Source organism: Pristis pectinata, chromosome 16 (assembly GCF_009764475.1).
Source record: "Pristis pectinata isolate sPriPec2 chromosome 16, sPriPec2.1.pri, whole genome shotgun sequence".
NCBI classification, from domain to species: Eukaryota; Metazoa; Chordata; class Chondrichthyes; order Rhinopristiformes; family Pristidae; genus Pristis; species Pristis pectinata.
The window spans coordinates 22281528-22295917 of NC_067420.1; the positions used below are offsets into that span (position 1 = coordinate 22281528).

General features: G+C 38.7%; 1 protein-coding gene across 4 annotated transcripts in view; it reads right to left on the reverse strand.

The window, feature by feature from the left end:
* Positions 1 to 2607: 2607 nt before the first annotated feature.
* Positions 2608 to 14390, reverse strand: part of LOC127578801 (extracellular sulfatase Sulf-2-like) — a 247888-nt gene continuing 236105 nt past the window's right edge. For all 4 annotated transcript variants that reach the window (XM_052031263.1, XM_052031264.1, XM_052031261.1 and 1 more), the window contains 3 exons: positions 14157 to 14190; positions 13467 to 13520; positions 2608 to 5693 (listed from right to left, as the gene is read on the reverse strand). In XM_052031263.1, coding sequence (XP_051887223.1) covers positions 5663 to 5693; positions 13467 to 13520; positions 14157 to 14190 — 119 coding nt within the window. In that variant the 3' untranslated portion in view covers positions 2608 to 5662. The remainder of the gene's footprint in view (positions 5694 to 13466; positions 13521 to 14156; positions 14191 to 14390) is intronic.

Consider the following 14390-nt stretch of genomic DNA (forward strand, 5'->3'; position numbering starts at 1 on the left):
CTATATTTTCCTTCTGCAGAGAAGAAAGAAATTACAGCAGCCTTTGGTTGTGTGAAAAGGTTGTGTACCTGCTGTTCATGTGTATAAATTTTAACTACATGATATGCATGCACTTATTCTCTTGTTATTTTGCAGACACTTAATAAAATGGACCTAGGTACTTAAGCTCTACATATTAAGTATCTGTAAAATAACAGCACACTTCCTGAAGTTTCTATTGAAACATTCACTTAATGACAAATGCTGATGAGTGTAATCAGGCAATATTTTTTCAAAAGTTGGATTGGAAAATATTGCTTGATATAGTTAAGTGGTAACCTGCTGTAGTAAGATTAATACAGTTTGAAAAAAGATTAGGCTATATTGAGCTAGGTTCAGCCCGCCATCCAGAGTTGCCAACCTCCTGGGCTGGGTGCAGAGGGCCAAGCAAGCTGGTCTTCCTCACTCAGATGACATCTAGCAAGGTAAAGGGAGGCCTCGGGGGAGAGTGTATGTACTGCTGAGCCTGACCCCTGGAGCATCCCTTCAACCATGGGAAAGATCCTTACCTTTTGTCAAACTCTTCTAAGGTCTTCTGACAATTTTAAAATTTCTTTGAAAGCTAGAGTCATTTTAAAAAGTGCTAATTTATAAATACATATGTTAGCAAAATTTAATTATATAACGCATTTTAACTAAAATGTTGAAATGGCTGGCAATCCTCATTCAAATCAATGGGTCACAGATATTAAGCTGGGAAATCCTGCCATAACCAGGCTCCAAGGCTAATATTTACATGGAGTCCAGTGACAGAGAAGAGTGACGGAAGCAATGGCTTTAACCACTCAGAGTGGAGCTGCCCACACCCAGGACTTGCTTACCCTGGAACAACTGAATGTCAGCAGTTCCCTTCAAAACTGCTGACCACGTCCAAAATGCTTCAGCCTATTGGGTTTAGCTATAAAATATATGCATCTTTATCAGGGTGTCTAAGCCACCAGTTGGAAAAAAACAAATTTCATAGAATAGCTACAGCCACTTGTCCCATCATAACTTCATCGATTCTCTGCCATAGCAACTCACAGCCACCCTCTGCCCTTTCTCCATAACCTTGCAAACTTTTCTTCAGCATGTATTCATCCAATTCCCTCTTAAATAATCACAAATGACTTTAACAAAGCTAAGCAGAATTTTTTGCTTTTTATATTTGTTCACAGTATCCCGTTTCTCAGTATGCTAAAACGAATGAAAGCTTTTAGATGGCCTCTATTATTGGTATTGGTTTATTATTGTCACTTGTACCGAGGTACAGTGAGAAACTTGTGTTGTATACCTTTTGAACAGATCAATTCATTACACAGTGCATTGAGATAGTACAGGGTAAAAACAATAACAGAACACAGAGTAAAGTGTCACAGCTGCAGAGGAAGTGCAGTGCAGGTAGACAATAAGGTGCAACGTCATAACAAGGTAAATTGTGAGGTCAAGAGTCCATCTCATTGTATAAGGGAACCGTTCAACAGTCTCATAACAGTGGGATAGAAGTTGTCCTTGAGCCTGGCAGTACCTGCCCTCAGGCTCCTGTATCTTCTGCCTGATGGGAGAGGGGAGAAGAGAGAATGACCCGGGTGGGTGGACTCTTTGATTATACTGGCTGCTTCACCAAGGCAGTGAGAGGTTTAGACAGAGTCCATAGAGGGGAGGCTGGTTTCCATGATGTGCTGGGCTGTGTCCACAACTCTCTGCAGTTTCTTGCAGTCCCGGGCAGAGCAGTTGCCATACCAACCCATGATGCATCCTGATAGGATGCTTTCTACAAGTCATCGATAAAAGTCGGTGAGTGTCAAAGGGGACATGCCAAATTTCTTTAGCCCCCTAAGGAAGTAGAGGCGTTGGTGAGCTTTCTTGGCCATGGCATCTACATGGTTGGACCAGGGCAGGCTATTGATGATGTTCACTCTTAGGAACTAGAAGCTGTCAACACTCTTGACCTCAGCACCAGTGATGTAGACAGGTGCATGTACACCACCCTCTTTTTCTTAAGTCAATGACCATACCTTTTGTTTCACTGACACTGAGGGAAAGGTTGTTGTCATGACACCATGTCACTAAGCTCTCTATCTCCTTCCTGCACTCTGACTCACAAAAAGTCCACCTCAATTTTAAGAGACTCCTCAAAAGGCTGCAGATGAATGCAATCATTGGAAACTCGCCATGGTGATTAATTCATTCTAAGGGTGGGGCCAATATTATTTATGGACCCAGCTTGAAGCAGAATGGTCTTCAAACCAGTGTAAAAGATCAAGAAACTTGATGTGCAGTGGATGCAATTTGCACTTGAAATTTGTTAGTCTTTTATGCTGGTGTGGTTGTGCTATTTTAGGCGAATTCTAGTAGAAAAGCCCAACATTATCTTGCATGAACTCTACCACTGAATAGATAATGGATCCAAAAATAATTTTATGGATTTGAAATACTTTTAAGATATGATAATACTCTAGTTCAACCTCACCTATTTTCATAATAACAAATGTTTAAAAAAAATCTAATACTAAAACCTTACGACAAAAATTGGATAAGGAACAAAGTCAGCGACAATTTACGTTTTTATCATTGGTCCTTGTTTATTCTTTGCATTTCTTGGAAAATAATCTTAGTTCTCATTAAAACGTGGTAAATGATGTCCATTCTGTAAATTCAAATTTTCACATAACTTCTTTGCATTTGCCTTATTTGGCAGTGCCTACTTTGCAAACATATTTCTGGGACACCCATCCTGGGAGTTGAAATTTTCTATCATTCAATGGTGTTCAGAGTTGCTATGTATAAGTGGCACTACATGTAGACAATGGTGCACATCAGATATTCAAAGTCATGTGCCAGCATTTCCTTCATTTTGTAACTTAAAATAGGGTTTTGTCTATTTGAGTTTAATAGGCAATATTTCCATCTGTAACTTCAAGTACTGCAGAAATATTACTTTCTGATTTAATGAAAAGTGATGCAATTACATCTAGAATGGTATGTACTGAATGTTTTCTGTCACTCTCTACATTCTTCTAAATCTACTTTAAGAAATTTAATTAGCATGATAACTGCACAGGAAATCAATTTTCAAAGATAGATAAGATGCATAGAATATGGTTAACATGGTTAGCATTCAGATGCTAATTTCAAAAAGGACATTGAACAGAGGAGGGGAATATTAATAAAATAGCTTTGTTCTTCAAATTGACGCTGAAACTTATCCTTACTCATAATTGTGCTAAATACTGTTTGATTTCACTGACTGGGCAAATAGAATGTGCCACAATACTGTTTTTAAAAAAAATCAGTAAGGTTTTAGGCTTGTTGATAAAGGCTATAGACAGACACTTATTTAACACATCACAGTAAAATTTTAATAGTATTTTTAAAAAGGTCTTTAGTCTTGTAACTGATGTCTGTAGTAGAGGTTGATTCATCAGTGCTAAGGTGATAGACTGTTTCAACACTAACGTGAGAAAGTTACAATTACAAAATCAGATATTCCATTCTTGTTTGAAATACCTGAAAGAATTAAAATATCATTAACACGCAAGCTCAGACAAACACTTGTAATAACAACAATTTGTTTATACAACTGCATCTTATACAACAATGTTGCCCCAAAATCATATTGTCTATAAATGGCAAATGTTTACAGAATACGCTAGAGTAAATTTCGCAATAATTCCTGTTCCTGTAGGGACCAGCACACAAAGGCACTGTGGGTTAGAGAGATTTAGTATGGTGACTTTTTCATTGATGCTTGTTCATTTCAAAGGAGGTGTTTCAGTTTGGAGCAGGGATTATTCAATTGACTCATTAGATTTTGAACCAACCATTCATTTATATATATTCCAAAAGTAACATACTTCAATGACAAATGATTTTATAAACAATGTTGCAATTAATGCAATTCTACCAACAAGATACACAGTTAAAAAAAGTAACTATTTACATTCTGGAATGATTAACTCACTGGTTTAATAATTCTCTTTGTGTGTATCAGAAATGTTCTTTGAAAAGAATTATACATTTTCATTTGAAAAAGTAGGCAAATTGTAAAACACATCAGCTTTGTTTTGTGCTTCAATTTAGAACATTTTTAAATGTAAATTTTCACTTATCCTAGTCTGCTAGATCATAATTAATTTTATCCATCTTTAGATTGTTATCTATAAATTAATCTCTGGTCACTATCAGTAAATGTGCTGTTATTGTGGTAGCAGTGTCTTCCATTCTGCCTCAGAGCTGAATTATGGAGGCAGAGTAGACAACATTGCTGATAGGATGCAACGTGGTGACTGGAGGTATATTTCTATGCACATATTTTTGTCTAGTTATAGATCATCTGGCATTCCATGTTCTGAATGATTGGAATCTCTAACTGATCCAATTTTTATTCTAAATTAGATTAATCTGTATACATCAAGCATGTGTTAAATTACTTAGTGTATGGTTTATTTCATAGCAAATGATTCATTATTATTCATATTTAAATGAAAACATTAGGCTAGAAATCCATCATAGCCAATGGAAACTAATCTGGATGTGTAATACAACACACAGTTGCAACCATATTGTGCATTCAGTGCCAGAGACCAAGTACAAATTTCAACCCCTTCCTTTTTTAAAAAAAATCCCAGATTTTGATTTCATCAGTAATGTAAAGTCAAAATTCAACCAAATCAAGGCAGCTGAATTTATGAAACTTAACAATTCAACATGAAACAAGATTTTAAAATTTAATAACAAGTAGATATATCAAACAGCAATTTTTCAATTATAATTGAATTCCTGACATTACACGTAACTGGAAATTCCAATTTGTATTACTTAAATTCTAAACGACTTGAATGAACTTCATTGCTGGATATAAATGCAGTAAATATTTACAAGATATAACTTTACTTATTGTACAGAAGCTGCTCTTCCTTAATCGTACGTATTTCAAAGGTGTATAGAAATAGTGGGCTGAAACTCAATGAACATGCAATCATGGCAACAAAGCAGAATTCTCAGAATTATGCTGGTAATTGCTAAAATCATTGCTTAAATCACTTCCTTTCAGTTCAAACCAACTCACATTCTATAAGATCTTCTTCAGTTGTTTCACCTCATACTGTAAAATTCATTTTCATATATGTTTCCTGCATTGACACTGATTTTTGCTCCTGAATTGTTATTAACCTATTTTTTTTAAGACCCATTGGCAGTGGCTGAAACTTGCATGATTTCATTATCAACAAATTACAACTTGCACTGGTAATGGAAGTATCCTATAATTCCAGTGTTCCATAAAAAATAAATCGCCTCTCTCCTCCACGACTGTAGAATCACTTGTTTACTGTATTTCAAGAGTATGGTATCTGAAATGATGGCTTGTGAACATATGATGAAATGCTTTGAGCAAATAGGCTAATAACCAGTGGAAGAGGCTCTCCACGCTCATTTACATAATTGACTCTTGAGAGTTTGTTTTTATTAAAATTCCCCAACAGTGCAAACATTCTATCTACATCAGCCCCATAGTTTATCCAATCTTCAAGGCTAAAAATGAAATTCGGTCCACAATCATACAGGATAACCATCCTGTACGTACAGTCTTTCAAGTTGTCACCAGTTGATGTTGCTGATGAAGTCATCATTGTCCAGGAGTCTAACCTTCCCATCCTTCCCAGAGTTGTCCTCTGAAATAAACCATAAAACATGTTAAAATGATATTGGAATATGAAAAGCCTCGACAATTGTTTTCCACTTTAAATAAAATAGATCTTGATGGCATTGTGATATGCCAAATAAAAATGAACCAAAAGAGGGTTTTTGTTTGAGTAAGGGAAAGATCTTTTCTGTTGGGACAGAAGGATTTCATAGGCTTCCCTCACCCTGAGAAGTTTGAATGTACAATTCTAAATTTAAATATAGATGAGATGAACGAGCAAATATGACAAATACAAAAAAATGAGGATAGTGATTCCTAGAATATTCTTAATTCCCCTTGTATGTCTTTGTACTCCATTTTTAATGTCCTTAAATTAAAACATAGGGTAAGAAATTTGCCAAAATTGGCAGTGAGACTGTTTTGCAAGTCGCTTCATTGCTAGTCCCAGGTGAGAGGGATACTTGGTTTCAGGATGCATTTAAAAAGAGCCATCAAACTCTATCAGCCAAGCCTGCTGTTGGGTGAGGATGCATTTTAATGCTCAACAACAGCTTGATGAGTCTTTGTTTCCTCCTCCATTTTATTTTTTCTTGCACAAAACTTCCGTTTGCTAACACTGGTATCCTCTCTTAGCCCATCTGAAATGGAGCCTGGAGTTGGATTAGCACCATTTCTAAAACATTCAGAACTAACTTGTACTTGGTGATGAAAATCAATCTACAGCTATACTTCCACAGATGCCAGATTCCTGGGTTTTTACCCAAATAATGATACCAAGTATGAGACTTAACAGTGGGCATCAGTGCAATAGTGGCAATAATCCTTTTCCTGGCCCACAGTCTATAACGCTAATTTGGGTTGGTCCATGGGCCAGAACTGAGATGAGTGTGCACATTGAGTGGTCTACCCTAAGATGGGAAAAAAATTCTCTGGGTTACAGGATGCCTATTTAAACTTGAAATGGATGTAAGAACTGACTCAGGCAGGCAATGTGGATGCTTAGTGATGGTGACATTGTTAGTGGAAAATGGGTAGTAAGTCATTCAATGTCACCTTTACGTCACTTGTAGATCAAACAGTGCTTCGTGAGAGCACCCAGCATTTACTTCAACATTAAAGACCCCAATAAATAGAAAATCACTGCAAAATTCTACTAACTAAAGGCAGGTAACTTTTTAAAAAAACATTACCTGTTTCTCAACAATGATCCATCTGAGGACCTCTTTTGGGCCACTATGGGCCCACAGAAACAGGGAGCAGTTTGCTCGCTCTGGATTTGGAGTCCTAAAACAAGGTTTTAACTTTTATTCATATTTTTGGATTCTGGATTATTGCCCATCCTGAATTTCCCTCAAGAAGGTGAATGATGAGCTACCTTCTTGAACTGCTGAAGTCCTTCTATGAAGGTACCCCCTGTGCTGTTGGGGAAGCTGTTCCAGAATTTTGACCCAGTGACAATGAATACCGATGGTGTATTTCCAAGTCGGGACTTGGAGGAGAACATGCAGGCAGTGACGTTACCATGCACCTGCTGCCCTTGTCCTGTGTTTGGATATTCTGTGTTTGGAAGGTGCTGCTGCAGTAGTCCAGGGTTGCATTGAGGTACAGATGGTACACACTACAGTCACTGTGCACTGGTGGTGGGGTACTGAATGTCTAGGGTAGTGGATAGGATGCAAATCAAGTGGCCTATTTGGTCCTGGATGGTGACAAACTTCTTGTGTGCTGCTGGAGCTGCACTTATCTAAGCAAGTATTCTATCATAGCCCTGATTTGTGCTTTGAAGTTAGTGAAAACCCTCTGGGTTTTCAGGAGGAGAGTCTTTTGCCTTACAATAGGCTAACCAGTGTCCAAACTTCTCCAATAGTCACAGTATTTATGTGGCTGAGTCAATGGTAACCCATGCAAATTGTTGATGGTGGGGACTCAACACAGTGATGCTACGAATGTCAAGGGTAGGTTGTCAGACTTTCTCTTGTTGGAGGTGGTCACTGGCACTTCTGTAGTGCAAACGTTATTTGTGACTTATTAGCCTGAGCCTGAACACTGTCTAAGTCTTCCCGCATGCTGGCATGGGCAACTTCATTTGTTGAGGGATTGAACATTATGCAATCATCAGGGAGCAGCCCCACTTCTGAATTATGATGAAATGACAGTCATTGACGAAGAAGCTGAAAATGACTGGGCCAAGGAGACTTCCCTGAGGAACTTCTGAAGTGATGCTTGAGGCAGGAGTAATTGACTTCCAACAACCACAACCATTTTCCTTTGTGCAAGGTACAACTCCAACCACTGGAACGTTTTCCCTTGAATCTCACTCTCTTCAGTTTTAGCAGGGCTCCTTTCTCAAATGCTGTCTTGGAGTCACTGTTATGTCACCTCTGGAATTTCGCTCTTTGATCCCCATTTGGACAAAGGGTGTGACGAGGTCGAGAGCTGAGTGGTCCTGGCAAGAGTCAAACTAGGCATTGATGACCAAGTTATTGATGAGTAAATGGCACTTGATAGCACAGTCAGTGACATCTTCCATCCCCTTGCTGACAATTAAGGGTGGTAATTAGTCAGATTAGTCCTGCTTTTTGTGAATTGATGTATCTGGGCAATTTTCTACATCATTGGGTGGATGCCAGTGTTGTAACTGTACTGGAACAGCTTGTTAGGGGTCTAGACACAAGAGATTGCAGATGCTGAAATCTGGAACAACAAACAAAGTGCTGGAGGAACCCAGTGGGTCAGGCAGCATCTGTGGAGAGAAATGGACAGCTGACATCTTGGGTTGAGACCCTTGTTCATTTCCCTGCACAGCTGCTGCCTGACTTGCTGAGTTCCTCCAGCTTTTTATTTGTTCTTGGAGATGTGTCTAGTTCTAGACTGTAAGTCTTCAGTACTCTGTTGGGATGTTGCCTGTTTCTATGTCCTTAGTACTCACATACAGGGCCCTGAATTGTTGAGGACATGAATGTACCCCACCACAAATGTGTCCCTCTCCCATTACCAGTTTGATCGTCCATCACCGTTTACAACAAGATGTAGCAGGACAGCAGAGCTTTGATCTGATCTATGGCTGTGTGAATTGCTTACTGATTTTGATAGTCTTGTGTTGCAGCTTCACCAGGTCAGCACCTCATTTTTAGATGTGCTTGGTATAGCTCCCAGAATGCACTTCTGCTCTCCTTATTGGACCAGGCTTGATACCAATGACAGAGTGAGGGATACACCAGGCCATGAGTGACAGATTGTAACAGCGAACATATCTGCTGCTCCTGCTGCTGTTGGTATTCAGTGCTGTGGATACCCAACTTTAAGTGTCCAGGTCTGCTCTGTGCCTATCCCTTTTAGCATGGTTGTAATGCCACAATTATTATGACGGGTGGCTTCAGTGTGATGAAGAAACCCCCTAGTCGCCACAATGTCAGTGTCAATTCTATCAAACAGATGCATCTGCCATAGCTGCTTCTTTCCAATGTTCCTCAACAGGAAGGAGCAATGGTGCAGCTGAGGAAGGAGAATAATTGGTAATCAGAAGGAGGTTGCCCAACTACCACAAGACGTCATGGGGACTGGAGTCATTGACGAGCATGCCCAGGTCCTGTATATCTCCTGTTGGTGAGTCAGTTCTAGTCATGGGATGGGATGTAACCAAGGCAAGATCAGAAATGTTTGAAGAACTCGGCCAGTCAAGAAGCATCTGTTGAAAGGGAAACCAATCACTAACCCAAAACATGGACTGGTTTCTCTTTGCAAAGATGCCGTTTTGATTGGCTGAGTTCTTCCAGCATGTCTCTGTACATCTTGGATTATAGCAAATGTAGTTTTGTTTTCCCAGATGTATCCAGAGATTGTGAAGGAGAAGTCTGGCACTTTGTCTTTATGGCATGAGTCCATGAGTACAATTATATCAGGCTGTTATTTGACTGACAGGTTTGTGGGACAAGTTCCACCAGTCCCAGATATTCATGTGAAGGATTTTACAAGGTCAGCTGGGCTGGGGAGTGACTCTGTCATGTCCAAGTTCATTGCCTTGGTCGAGGCCAACCGGTTCTTCTGGTTTTACTTATTTTCTATTTCAATGTAACAGTTATGGTTTGTTGGGTCTCTAACATTGGTTGGTCTGAGGATAGGCTGGATTGGGTAATGATGGCTGATTTCCTCCCTGGAGGGTATGATTAATACAATCCAGTGGTTTTGTGGTCATCACTACTAATACCCATTCTATAAACAATATTCCAGATAGCCGACACATTGGGAATTTGAACTTGAGTCTCCGGCCTGTTAGTCTAATTTTAACCACCGTGCCACTACTGTACACCCCGCAGGGTCCACTGATACCCACAATGAAGGGGTATTTTGCTTGTTTTGGGCAGACGCCCTAGTTTCCGGTTATCAATTTGGCAGAGATCATGCTTAGAAACCAGGCATAAAGTTATTAATCATTCCAAATAAAATGTTCACAATACCTTAAAATTAACAAAAATAGTCAAGCAACAGTAACAATGATAGGATGATAAATGAAGAACATGAAGGAAGGTTAGTAAAGGTTGCCACACTAGTATCATTTCAAATAAAAACCAAACTCACAAACGTTATAAATGCATGCAGTGTTTTAGCAGGCTAATCCAGCAGAAGAGAAATAAAGAATGTTTTGAGTTCTCCTTCACTGAGAAATCAATGCTGATAAAAAGAAAAGTAAAAGACAGTGGTTAGGATTTTGGAGTCATAAAACGAAACAGTTACCACACATTCCATAAAATGCAAATTTGTTTTTGTTCTCAATACAACTTCCAATTCTTTAAAAGTCTTGCATTATTCATTATGCTTTTTGCTACAAGTTAATCAAACCAGGCATCACGGGATTCCAGAGGCCTTCCACATGCTTTACGTAAACTCTACCTCAGTAATGTGGTCAAATATGTGTTAAAATGGATGGAAAGGTAGGCTTCCGGAATGGTGATAATAATGCCAAAACAAGAAAGCAAATGATATTGTGGGTTTAACTGCTTGTCCAGCAATTCTTTCCAACTTTCCTGTGCTTTGGAGAGTTTACTGGCCCTCGTTGGTGACTGGGATGATAGGCCCTGTAATGATCTGTCCCTGCTTTAGTGTAATACCTTGTGTGCTTTCTCATTAAGGCTTTTAGACAAAAAATTATTTTAAACCAGTCAAATTCAATCAGGAGATTTATTTCATTATACTTTTTTAGATTGTTCCTTTAATATGATTGTTTCCATTCTTGACATTTACAGCAGAACCAACTCTGACTGGGCATTTTCCCACAGGTTTCACTGCATGACCTCTTCCTCCTGTTGATTCATCCAAGCAGCCTTTCTTTCCTCCATCCCCAGTATCTTAATTGGAATCTTGTATTTGTATAAAACACAATGTTTGTATAAAATAGTGTGCTCATAGAAGGTGAAAAAAAAATTCCTTTATCAATTTTTTTGCGAGAGAATTCCCATGGAGTGGGTTTAGAAGAGGTTTACCAGGATGCTGCCTGGATTAGAGGGTATTAACAATAAGGAGAGGTTGGACAAACTTGGATTGTTTTCTCTGGAGTTTCAGAGGCTGAGGGGAGACCTGCTAGAAGTTTATAGAAATTTATAGAGGCATAGAAAGGGAGACAGCCATAATCTTTCTCCCAGTGTAGAAATGTTATACTAGAGGGCTTAGCTTGAATGTGAGAGGAGGAAAGTTTAAAGGAGATGTGCGGGACAAGTTTTTTTTTACGCAGAGAGTGGTGGGTGCCTAGAAAACGCTGCGAGGGGTGGCAGTGGAGGCAGATATGATAGTGGTGTTCAAGAGGCTTTTAGATGGGCACATGAATATGCAGGGAATGGACGGATATGGATCAAGTGCCGGCAGAAGGGATTAGTTTAATTAGGCATCATGTTCAGCACAGACATGATGGGCCAAAGAGTCTGTACCTGTGGTGTACTGTTCTATGTTCTATGATGAACCTTAAATCATAGAAACCAAAATACGAACTTTTTATCACCAATACCACCAGCGCATATTCACCAAATAATGATCAGCCCTACTTCTTACATGCAGTCCTACAGAATTCTTCTTCCCAGTTCTCATGGATCCATTGTCGTATGGTTAACCAGCATATCCGAATGTAAAAACATAGTAGGTCCATTATTGTCCCACAAAGGTTAGACTTGGTTAGGCTCAATGGCACAAGTAAGGAATAAATAATCTGCTGGAATGATATCTTAAAGATAACCTCCTTATCAGAGATCACAGGATTATACCAGTCTTTGTAACAATTCTATGATAATTAAGGGGCTGAGCAAGGCCACATAAATCAATACAGATGAATACTTGATTGACAAATTTGGAATCAATAGTACATATCATGATTTCTCAGATACACCGGCTTTGCGATGATGGATCTGTTCGCAGGATAGAAAGTGGGGTGCCTTAAGAAGGCAGCATCCATCACTAAGGACTCTAACTATCCAGGTCATGCCCTCTTCTCATTACTACCATCAGGGACGAGGTACAGGAACCTGATGACACACTCTCAATGATTCAGAAACAGCTTCTTCCCCTCCATCATCCCATGAGCTACCTTGTTATTCCTTTTTTTTGCACTATTTATTTATTTTGTCATTTATAGTAATTTTATGTCTTTGCACTGTACTGCTGCCATAAAACAACAAATATCATGTCATCCAAGTCAGTGATAATAAATCTGATTCTGATTTTTAAAACATGTGAAAAAGAGACAATGGGTCTCTCTTGAGATAAATAGCCTCTGTAGATTTGTTTCCAAGGCAATTAATCTCTGCAGAGAGAGCTGACAAGTCTGTTGGAAGGAGATCAACAATCTAATGGAGGAACTTGGTGAGTTGAGCAACATCTGTGGGGGGGGGGGGGGGGGAAGGAATTTTCAATGCTTCAGGTTGAGAACACATACTCTAGAAATACCCTTCTGGCACTAAGTTGTTGGAGTCCTTCCCAGGGCTCCTAATAAATCTTTCTCATCTTTGACAAAGCACTCCAAACCTCTCCACACCCTCTCCTCCAGCTTCCCTTACTCACCACTACCCCTCTTGGTGGAAGAAAGCCAGGAACTCTTATTTCCAAGTTACAGCCGAGATAGAGGCCTTCCTGGTGGATGCCTGCTAAAGTTACAGAAAGAGTATGCTGAAGCAGCCATGAAGTTTTCTCTTCCTCATTTCTGATGAAGGGACTTCAACCTGTAAAGTTGACTGTTTCTCTTTCCACAGATGAATCGACGTACTGAGATTTTCCAGTATTTTCTGTTTTAATTTCAGATTTCCAGATTCTTTGTTTTAACTTTCATGGAGTTTTAGGACCTGCGTTGTTTTGTATGTTTCCATGAGTTTCATTCTCTTCTATATTTATTTATTTATCGGTAACTGATCACTAGTTATTGATTATAGGTTGGTGGTTTTCTTATTTGTTTTGCATATTAATATGTTCCCTACCTATTCAGATGTAGATTTGTTGTTTTGCAAATAAAATAACTGAGTAAATGAAATGCTAATGCAATGCTTCACCTGCGTCAATATCAAGTTTGTCAGATGCTGAGGCAAATACAAGACTTTATTTAAATGGATAAATAGAAATCATGTGTGAGTAACTGTTTCTGTGAGATAATCTCTCCAAGTGCACATTACATAGGAAGTAAGTCTTTTTCAGACATGCTACTGTGATGCATTATGGAGGAACAGTTGTGTAAGTGCTTAGGCTTTGCATGCAAGAAACAGCAAGCGATTTGCTACAGTTGCAGAGTTGTAGATGAATCTATTGAAACAGTTCTCGCACAACTCACAGGGACTTGGAGTTTGGTCTCTTCGTTTTAGGCCATTTCCGACGCTGATATTGCCTGGTGTTTAAGCAGCAAAGACAAAAAAAAGCTTAGCATCTTGAAACACAAACTGAAAAGGAGAACATTCATGGAAGTAATAATGAGTGCATTAATTCTGAGTGCAAGCTCAACACATGGATGAAAAAGTATAAAGAGAAACATGCCAAAAATTGGATGCTATACATACTTACTGATATCAGTCTGTATCTACAGTCTTATCCTACTATGTCATCCCAGTTTGACAGTTCCATGCATAAAGAATGTGTGCGGCTCATTTTCAATAGATAGATAAAGGAAAGCAATATTCTGCTGAAAGGTCATTGACCTGAAACACTATTCCTCACTGCAAAAATGAGTTGCTCATTTGATTTGCTGATTATTTCCAGCACTTTCTGTTTTTACTCTAGAGTGCTGTTGTGTTATTGGAGGAATGGCATTCTCCTGAACTTTCAAAAATAACACATAAATATCACTCAGTTCAGTCAATACTCAATTCTTTCTCAACATAGAGACAATGAATTTATCATTTCCTAATTATATACCCACAATAAATTAGAATTAATAATAAAAATCTTGATAAAGAATAAAGTGAGTTTCATTGTGTTAATTGATATCACGCTGATGCATGGAAACAATGTTAAGTTAAATGGTTACCTGTATTGATCAAACTTTTCTTCATCTTTTTCTCCTAATCAACAAAAAAGTCTTGCAATCAATTAAGCGATCATCAATGGTACTTGAATTTAAAGAATTCAGTTTGTATTTCTAAAGAATGGTTATCATGCAACCAAACAAAATAGAGAATAGTATTAGAATGAGCTTGGATTTTCTCGCACACTTTCAGTTCCAGGTCCAAATTGAATGATCAGCTGCTCCAACCTATACTAG